This window comes from Oreochromis aureus, linkage group 10, assembly GCF_013358895.1.
Source record: "Oreochromis aureus strain Israel breed Guangdong linkage group 10, ZZ_aureus, whole genome shotgun sequence".
NCBI classification, from domain to species: Eukaryota; Metazoa; Chordata; class Actinopteri; order Cichliformes; family Cichlidae; genus Oreochromis; species Oreochromis aureus.
The window spans coordinates 22,920,798-22,931,263 of NC_052951.1; the positions used below are offsets into that span (position 1 = coordinate 22,920,798).

The following is a 10,466-nucleotide window of genomic DNA, read 5'->3' on the forward strand; positions in this document are numbered from 1 at the left end:
AGTGTAATCCTCTGCCCAGATATTTGATTATCAAAGCTGTCTGGCTGCAAAAGGCTCAACTCTTTACCGGCTGCTATTGAATCCATTCCTCTGCTCTCAGTAAATTGTAAATTCAGAGAGAACAACCAGCTGACCACAATACATCAGTAGAGGAAAATACACTTGGACGTACATACAGAGATATAGCCCTTCATTTTTGAAATTAATTTTGACTGGTTGCTGCCACGAAAGAACCCCACATTTATCTCTGTGACTCATTTAAACAGATGTTTGAGTTGTACATCTGTTAACTCAATTACTAATTATTTATTATGAATCAACTCTAAATTCATCACAGCAAGGCCTATTCTGAGGGCTTTTACTAGTTTTCGTAAGTGCGGTAACCACCACATTTTGGGCATACCCAGTTACTCAAAACACAACACTTAGCTCCTTTCTTTGGCTAGAATACAATGTGTGTAACCTCAATTAAATCATTTTTTCTTATCTCTGGCTTTCCCATCCTCTATTCTGCACAAAGCAATGCCTAAAATAGCCTACATTCAGATGTTTATCCATCCATCATTCATCCATGTACGTATTTTTCACTCTCCCAGAGGGAGAGGAAGAAATTCATCATTGATTAACTTCCATTGCCTCGTGGAGGCAAATTATGCAATGAAAGATGCCAGTCTCACGGTATGAATATAATAGTTTTTCTTTCTCTTTCTTTTTTTCTTTTTTCTTCATTGTTGTTGTCTCATTAAGCTTGACACAACAGTCAAGCACCTGCTGACTGCACCACATATACTAATGAGTTTATTGGAGGGGTGTAATTGGAGCCATGCTAGGAGTCAGAGTTCAGTGCAACTATGCATAACCTAATAGTGCCAGCGGTTGTTCCCACTATATAAAACAATATAAACTTCATTTCTTGGAGACAATACAAAAACTTTAAATATTATAAGCATCACATTGTTATATCACCTGTTGTATATTTAGATTAGCCATAACAGCTGGTGCTTTTCCCAAGTTACTGTTTATTGTCTAATACATAATATAATTTTTTTAACAGAATTTCTCAAGTAGATTTAATGTTTACTGAAGCCAAGCTGGTAATAATATAATATAACTGGAAAGTTATTTGTTCAAGCATCATTTTCAGCTGCCCCCCACCCCCCAAATCTTTAGCTTTTAGTGTAGCAGTAGAAAGTAAGTAAACTTGAGCTTTTTGAGCCAGTAAAAGGGTATGCTTTCTAGCAGCCAATGTCAATATTGACAGTTGGGGGATGTCCTGTGGCTCAGGCGTGTAGCTTCCACAGCAGGCTGGTTTTCCAACAGTCCCTTCTTTGTGTTCCTTCCCACTGAGCCAGGAGCCACTCTTCAGCATCTGCACATGACTGGTAAGTCTAGTTCAACTTTCTATCTCTAAAAAGTCTCAGTATTATTCCATCAGCAATTTCTGTGTGTTCCTTTGAGATTTGAGACAGATTTCCTAGTATTATATTTTAAAAAAAAAAAAAAAACCCAAGCTATATTTTTAACTTTTTTATTGAAGGATTTAGCCAGGTAGTTGATATTAATACAAAGATTATATTTATGGGACACTTGTTTGATTAGATTAAAAACATTTTCTGTTGTTCATTCATCATTCTACAGATTTTATTTTTTTAATTTCTGACCTGATGATGGGAAGACTGTTTAGGATCTGTGTCATATCTGCGCTGTTATTGTGCTGTACGTAAGTCACTTTAATATAAATTGCCACCTGCAAAATGCACACTATTCTAGCATGCATCATGGTATATGGAATATGTCTGGGATATATTAGTAATTGTATTAAGTAGCTCATACAGACATGGACACATGCATTCCCACAAAATACTTGAATCCACATACTAAAGGTATGCATTAGAGTACATAGGGCACAAATTTTCATTCAGCAGTGTAATAAGATTCCTATTATGGAAACAATAAATTGTGCATAAACATCTGCCTGCCCCTGCAAATTACCATGAACTGAGCCCTATTAGGAGACTGTAAACTCCTGTAAACATGAACCTTGGGGGGTTCGAGCCTATTGCCAGAGAGACTATGAGTTGGCGCAAGTGGATGACACATTTAAAGCATGACTGAGTGCTTAATGCAACATTACATCATTGCATCTAACTGAAAAGCTTAAGGCACAGTAACTCTGGGGGATTGCTGAGCGACATGAAAATGAGACAGCCATCTTTCTACTGAGATGAAAATGATTCATGCGCCACAGTGGACACAACCCTGCAGTTCCATGAGAGGTATCCAGTCAAGTGGAGTTAATGGAAATGTGCTTGCCAATCAGTGCTGTGTCTGTCTTTGCATGTGTTCATCTCTTCAGGTTAACTGTTAGTACCTTAACTGTTAACAGCCTAACACTGCAGCTGCTTTAAAATGTAGTAGAAGCCTGGCAATACATAAACAAACATTTAGTAAAACTGCAGCAAACCTTTAATGCTATCTAATTTTGCTGAGGCAAAAGGCATACTTGCACTTGTGTCAAAAAAAATTTGGTCTTTTCTAATTTAGTTCACATGCTGAGGAAAATTGCTTTTCCATGCCACAGCCAACCATTCTGCCCACTCATTAAGGCCTTCTAGTGATAAGCAGCTTCTTTCAATCACTGAGCCCAATGTGTGTTCTTGTGCCAGGGCAGTGTGATTGAAATATTTTATGTGCTTCTGAGGTTAATGAAGATCAAAGACTCATGCCTGGGCAGGATAATTAGTATGCTGTCAGAATTAAACATACTATGAATAACTGAACTATGACTCTGTCTGTCTATATAGACAAGTAACACCATTCAACCCTGAAAAAAGGCATCCTACAGTGTGCTAAGACTTACTTGGTAACTTTATTAACTAATCAAGAAAATGCTAGAAAAGTTTTCCCTTAATACCTAAAAACTGCAATTTTGAAGGTGATCCTTTTAAAATAGTGTTTTTGTGGGGGCATTTTGAAGCAAGCATCTATATGAAGTATGACAGTATGTAACTGGTATCCCTAATATCTAAATCTAGCTGTAATATAAATAAACAGTCCAGTGAAAAAGTATTTACCCCCCTTCCTGATTTCTTCATTTTTTGGCATAGTTGTCACTCTTATGTGTTTCGGATCATCAATCAAATTTTAATATTAGGCAAAGGTACAAAACAGTGGACTGGACCGAACAGGTTTGAGCTGTGAAGTGATGTGGAAGACATTGTGGATTTTGATGTTGTGAGGTAAATTAAGACGAGCAGACAGAGGGTTAATAAATGTCTCGATATCAAAAGGACAGCTATAACTTGCAGACAGTTCTTGGATTTTGACCTTAAGGGAACATATTTAGTAGACCAGACTTTCTAATCTGAGCAGTAGTCAGATGGGACTACAGGTGGGACCGAGGGTGAGAGGGAGTCTGTAGAAGTGGGGAAGGTGGGGAGCTGGAGGACTTATTGAGAGACTTTATTTCCCTAGCCAAGGAACTGATGATGCAAATAAGTGGGAGGATGGTTTTATTCTCTGAGGTGGAATCAGAGGTGGAGAATTGATGGGACATTGTGTCAGGCTTTAAATTATAGGAGCCAGGTCTGTAAGTGATGGTTAGGCTGAATCTGGTAAAAAGCTAAAGTTTAGATGTTTGGTCTGAAGGTAATGGGGGTTTTCATGGTCGGTAAATACAACAAAGAGATGCTCAGCTTGTTCCATCCAGTGTCTCCGTTCTTTGAGGACTAACTTGATGGCCAGCAGTTTGTAGGCACCAACAATGCACTGAGTGAATTTTGCCATTTTTCTGTTGAAATAACACAGCTCCTACCTCAGAATCTGAAGCGTCCACTCCCACAATGAACTGCTGAGATGGGTCTGGTTGAATGAGAACAAGGCCGAGGCAAAGAGTTTCACTGGAAGGCAACCTTTGGAGAAGTCAGTAATAGACAAGGAAGTTTTTCTTAGGTCATAGATAGAGTGGCAAAATTCAAAAAGCATTAGAGCTGTTTTCTTTTGGGGGAAACTGGCCAGTGAGCAACTGCTTGCACGTTCACTGGGTCAGCCTTAACCTGACCTTTCTTAATGATGAAGCCAAGGAAAGACACATACTCAATGTGGAACTCTCATTTCTCTCCATTAACATACAGCTTCTCCAGAAGGTATTGGAGGACCTGGTGGGCATACAACTGGTGTTCTGAGATGGGCTTTAAAAATGAAATTGTCATCCAGGTAAACAAAAATAAAACAAAGAAAATCACATTTCAGAAAGTCACAGAGAATGTCATTGACAAGCATTTGGAAAACAGTAGGACCATTGGTAAGACCAAAGGGCATTACCAGGTATAAGAAGTGGCACAGGCAAGTACTGAAGGCTGTTTTCCTTAATACACAACAGATGGTATGCATTATGGAGATCCAGCTTGGAAAAACAACAAACTGTAGCCCACTGCAGGAGTTCAAAGGCAGATAAAAGGAGCAGTAATGGTACTTGTTTTGTGCAAATCTCTGAAATCAATGCAAGGATGGAGAGTTTTCTCTTTCTTCTCGACGAAGAGGAAGCACGCGCCAAAAGGAGAAGAAGACGGATGAATAATTCCGTCTACAAGAGGGTCCATGATGTACTTTTCCATTGCTTCACATTCCAGTTTAGTTAAACTGTAGAGTCAACTAGTGGGCAGAGAGGCTTCTGTAAGTAAATCTGTAAAACAATCAAAAGGATGGTGAGGAGGGAGAAAGAGAAAGAAAGCTAGATCGTTTCCTAACATTTCTGCTAAATCATGGTATGCTTCAGGAACAGATTATAGGTTAGGTGGTTCAGACTGAGGAGAGACATTAGGAGGTGAGGCATACTTTAGGCAGTTTTGGTGACACCATGGACTCCAGCTTGAGATACTTTGCAGCCCCGGTCTATATTGCAGTTATGAGGTTTGAGCGACTCTGAATTGGATAAGCAGATGCAAATGGATGTAGCAAAAATGCAAAAAAAAAAAAAAGTAGAAATCAGGAAGGGAGCATATACTTTTTCACAGCACTGTAGATAGATGTGTGGAATCATTTTTGAATAACAGACTGTAAGTGGTATTAACTGAACAGAAAGAAAATCTGCTGCTTCATATTCCAAATACTGCATAACTCATTCCAAATATCAGTCTCAGAAAAGTTTGATTTAATCCTTCAGCCTGGAAATTTTTGAGCTATTCTCTTTTTTAATCCTTTCTCCATTACACTCTTAACTCTAACTCTCATTACATTTCATCTCTCCCAAGATGTGGTGTTAAGTGGCGCTTTAGAACATGGAGAGAAAAAAAAGGAACAATTTCAAAGCCCTGACAAGAACAGCAGCAGACTCAAGGTGAAGGGAAATTTCACAAGTGCTAATGACAGGAGGCCAAAGGCTGTGACTCCAAGAAAGAAAGTCAAATCAAGAAGCAAGAGAGTGTTCATGGCACCTAGAAGTGACATCAGCTGCACCAGACTGGGAGGCATCTGCCAGCCACTCCGTTACATCTGCCAAGGCCGATACCTCAAAGACAAGTGTTCAGGGGCCAAGACGCGCCAGTGCTGCATGCCAGGTATAATACAAATATGCATCTGCCCATATCGAAATGTTACAATGACACAAACCTCCTGCAAACTTCTCCAGATGGTCACAAACACACTGCTCATTCTTTTTTTTTCTGCCAAGAAGGAATTAAAAGGGATTTGCACAGTTTTTTTCAAGTCTGACTCATGAAAACGTTTTTGTGGGAGTGAGGCTGTATGTGTGGGTAACACACAACTGATGGAGAAGACATCAGTAAATGACATTTGAATAGTGCCTTTCTGCTGTAATTGGCCTTATTTCCACATGAATAGAGCATGAGTCACAGTCAGTGGATGTTAAAACATATTTTAAAAAATATCGTCTTTATGCTTGCCCTTTTGGCATGCAGTGCTGCAGCTTTTAATATGGTACCTATTTTGGAAGGAGAAGTATTATCTAACCTATTTCCTTTTCCCTCTTTCTGTAGTCCAAGCCTGGAGCGTGCTTTGTGCCGGTCACCACAACAGAGTGAGGGCCTGTGATGCGTACGGCTGTGGAGCTTTTAACTCCCAAAGGTGACTAATCCTGATCAGATCTTTATCTCAGAGCCCTCAGAGGATTACTCATACTGCAACATGCAGACGCTGATACTGGCCCGTGTCTAGTTTTGTATAGTATCCAAGCCTGATCCCTACAATGACAAAGCACATTTTTACCAAACCACTTGGAATTAATGATGAGTGAAGCTTTGTCTGGGTAGAAGGCTGGCTTTCTGTAGACAAAGATGTCCAAATAACTAGTCAGACATTTTTGTTCTGGCCAGATTAACATGACTAATTGAATCTAGCCTTTTCTGATGGCAAAGTAATGCCAGTCTCCTCTGTCACTTGTCTTTTTACAGAGGTAATGGCCTCTATAAAGCAGTGGACCTTGTATGTGATGACTATTCGATCATCAACACACCATTTTCAGGCTCTCTGGCCGGTCCAGTGAGTCGGAAAGACCCAGCTGGTTATCAGTTTGATGGAGTCAAACTTCTCAGTGATGGTAAGAGGGACAAGATGCTAGCACAATACCTGAAAGTTAGCAAAGCAAGGAAAATTACAGTGTTTTTAAAACTGTAGATGTGAGTCTCAATCAAAATAAACAGGACAAAGACTTTGCGAGTCTTTACTGATTCCTGTACCAGATAAAGACCTATTTCAGTAGATATTTAGCACATCATTAGGACGAATCAGTGACTGCATGAATAGCTGTACCCAAACATATGTCAAATCATCCAGTACTTGTCAAAATATTTCAGTTGGGACCAAAGTGGCAGACCAGCCAAATGGCCTACCAGAATATCATTCAAAGACCCATGTTGTTAGTATTGTCATAAGTAGGTATGCAAATCTGTTTCAATTTCTAAAAAATTCAATTTAGAAGTCCCCTGAGATATTTTTATAACTGAAAATAAGCATAAACCAGGTTTAATTAAATCCCTGTAACCTTGTAGTGTTGCCTGTGAATTCCTTTAATCTACTGTATAGTTCCATGGCTAGGGCAAAGGCGAGGCTATGCTATTATGGTGGAGGCATTGCATGAGAATGAAAAGGAATGATTTAAAGGGATTAGTTAAGGTACTGAAACACGAGCTGAGACTACATTGACCTCGTGGTAGCCCCTAAGATCGGGGTCAATGTGAAACCCCACTAAAGGCTGTTCATGAGTAATGACCCCCCCATAAGGGCCATCATTAGAGAAAAAAAGGGAATGCATCTGTGTATGTGCCTAAAATACCCATGTATGCCTTTGCGGTGTATACCTATTTGTGTGTGTATATGTGCTCATGCGTGGTAATGTGTTTTGAGACCATCCTGAGTTGATAAGGTGCTGGAATGATGAGTAAACATCATTAGTCCTCATTCTGCCTCTCGCCTTATAATTGAACTGTATTATCAGAAGAACACATGTACTGTCAGCTCCTTTCATCTCCGGGTAAAGCACAGACATGATTAGACATCACAGAGACACATTACCTCACCGTGATGCCCACATTAATGCTGAGACACTGATCATTAAGTGCTTTTAAGATTTAATGATGTTGGTGAGTTTGCTGTAGAACTACTTTTAGGTTGTTTGTTTCTAGGTTGGCAGCCTGCTTGTTTAGGTGGATGGTAAAGGCGAGATCTGGAAGAGGATTTTAGCTGCACAAGTGAACTATTCATATGCCAATGATAAAGTGAATGCTAAACCCACCTTACCACAGCTATATCCTTTAGCCAGACTAGGGAAATAAGCTAAAAGGGTAAAACCACAAGTTGAAAGTCTTGGAGTTTCAGGCATGAGCTTATTATCAAGCCAACCTTTTTCCATCTTGGGAATATTGCCAAAATCCACCCTTTGCTTACTCCGAAAAACTTGTTCATGCACTCATCTCTTTTAGTTTGGATTACTACAATGCACTTTTTTTCTGGTCTGCAACTTAATCAGAATTCTGTTGCAAGCTTAGTAACTAAAATGCATAACAGAGGGCACTAGTTTAGAGCTACACTGGCTTCCCAATTCTACAGACTTGATTTAAAAATGCTCTCACTTGTATATAAAATCAAATAGCCAGACTCACACTCTTAGATCCCCCACACCCATCTGTCAGATATCCAATACTCCTCATAGAGAAAAACTGGAAATACAGCCATTTTGCTCCCAATTTCTGGATCAGACTGCTCGAAAACATTAGGCAAGCAAACTCTACAAATAACTAGAGTTAACAAGCTCAAAATGAGGCAGTCACATTCTGATAGATACAGAGCATTTTCCTCATCAGTATCATATATCTACATGTGATTGATAGCAAGTTATAAAAAAGTAAACTCAAACTCTTTGGTGTGTTGAGTTAGCCTAAGTCATTGATTTGTCTGAGCATTTTTTAAGGGTGATATTAAGGGATTAGTGCCCACAAAATCATTCATTTATATTTGTTTTGGTCCCATTTAGTACACTGCGTGAAGATCTTCAACATCCGTCCTTATCGTTACTCCGGCCCGGTAACTCAAGGAGAGGCCTTGGGCTATTTACTGCCACTGCAAGAACAGTTCCCTGGCATCACATCACACCTGGAGCTGCAAATGTGTGATGGTACTGATCCTTCACCCTTCATATAAACCTTTTTTTCCATGTGTTATACAACTGAGGCACCGTGCATCCTTGTCTTTTTTACAAGTGGTGCATGCCCCCGCATATAAAATCCCTAATGCTAATAAGACTTTTTATAAGTGTTGATTCTTCTTATTCTCTATTATAGCCATAAAAAATGTTGGTCTCTATTTCTACAACAACTTAACAAAGATGCACTATATTGTTTTTCTCACAATAACACTTATTTAAAACACATTTCTACAAACTTGACCAGCGTTACCATACTTGATAATTGTCTGTCTCCATTTCTCAGTTTTTGCAACCTTTTGAATTTTTTGTAATACTTTATATCGAAAAGGATGTTTTCTAAAAAGTCATGAGTCATATGTTTAACATTTTCCTTCTCCTTTTCTGTGAAAAATGTCCCATCTTACATCCCATCACTCATAACCATGACTTTATATTTATTCCATTGTTGAAAAATAAAGTTTCATTTCTTCTTTTGTCTGAAGTGCTTTCTATTTCAAAGTTAAAAATGAGGCTGTCAAATATTTTCCCCGTCTTAAAAATAGCAAGTTTATTCAACACAAACTTTATTCAATTTTTTTTATTATATTACCAATATCTTCCATCATACTCATCTGATATCTACAGATGGGGAGATTTCCCACATGTACAGTACTAATGTAATGAGTATGGCACACCAAAAGATGGAGCTATTTTAAAACAAACCTGACACTGGACCTCAGCAGTCATCCTGTTCACATATCAGCAAAGAAATGTTAAACGTAACTGCAAGTATTCTGAGTTTGTACAAATCTAAATACTAAGCAATAAACCATAGAGTGATAGTGTTGTGTTACCAGGATGGAAAAAGAAATATTAACACATTTCCAGTTTACCAATCACATCATCTTATGACTAATAATCACATCGAGACACAGGATATCACATCATGTTTAAAAGTCCGATGTGTGCCTGCTAAGGCATTTCCCACTAACCTATGACTAATTTAAGCATTTAAAGGTTACTACCTTTCCATTAACGACTTGTTGGTGAATTCCAAAGAGCAGTTAAAACATGGCCTCCCCATGTTTTACAGGGGGCTCTAGATACTCACTGTTGTGCCTCTCTCTTTACCTTCTCTGTACCTGCTGACAAGAATTTCATACAAAAGTGTTCAGTTTAGATTCATAACTCCATAAGACCTGGTACCACTAGTTTTCAGACTAATTCTTGCGTTACTTGGCATCCCTCAGCCTTTTCTTCCCGTTGCTCTTTCTCACCCTTCCACTGAGATCATTTCTTGAGAGAAATCTGCAGACAGTAGATGGATCAAGTGAAGGGCCGGATGGATTTCCCACGACCTGTGTCAGGTCTTTGTTGGATTTCTTTCTTTTTTTCCTGTTTCCTAAAGACATAACTTTCAGACACTCAAGTGTAGATATTTTTAGGCCTAACACTTCTTTTTAAGGACACATGGCTGAGATATGTCAAGGTTTTGGCTAAAGGCTATTTGGGAATCACCTTGTTTGTGTCAGAATACAATTTTGTGTTATCTTTGGCAATTTTTGCAGATTTAACTAAAGTAATGGAAGAAAATTATGTTTTGCTAGTAACTAAGTGTCTTAAAAATACAATTTAAAACTTTTTTTTTTTTTTTTTTTTTGCTAAGTTTACTGTTATATATAGACAGCACTGGTTCATCCCTAGAGTGCCTATCTCTTTGATGATTGGCTCAAGACTTTTGCACAACACTGTATATCTGAACGATGTCCTCTGTAGTCTGTAATTAGCATATGAGTAGAAAAGTAAGCTTAGACTCAAGCCGACTGAT

At 38.7% G+C, this 10,466-nt stretch overlaps 1 protein-coding gene across 1 annotated transcript; it reads left to right on the forward strand.

Annotated features, from left to right (window-relative positions):
- Positions 1-1,271: 1,271 nt before the first annotated feature.
- LOC116309375 lies at positions 1,272-8,964 on the forward strand. The gene is made up of 6 exons (XM_031725963.2): positions 1,272-1,382; positions 1,639-1,716; positions 5,253-5,558; positions 5,997-6,084; positions 6,411-6,556; positions 8,489-8,964. Exons 1-6 carry the CDS (start codon positions 1,376-1,378, stop codon positions 8,653-8,655), a joined length of 792 nt encoding a protein of 263 aa, XP_031581823.2. The 5' UTR covers positions 1,272-1,375; the 3' UTR covers positions 8,656-8,964.
- The last annotated feature ends 1,502 nt before the right edge of the window (positions 8,965-10,466 follow it).

What these genes read in the sequence shown, in the direction of transcription:
- LOC116309375 (XM_031725963.2), top strand. An exon ending in ATCTGCGCTGTTATTGTGCT is followed by an intron (nt 1,717 to 5,252) that starts GTACGTAAGTCA and finishes ATCTCTCCCAAG; the next exon opens with ATGTGGTGTTAAGTGGCGCT. An exon ending in AGTCAAACTTCTCAGTGATG is followed by an intron (nt 6,557 to 8,488) that starts GTAAGAGGGACA and finishes GGTCCCATTTAG; the next exon opens with TACACTGCGTGAAGATCTTC.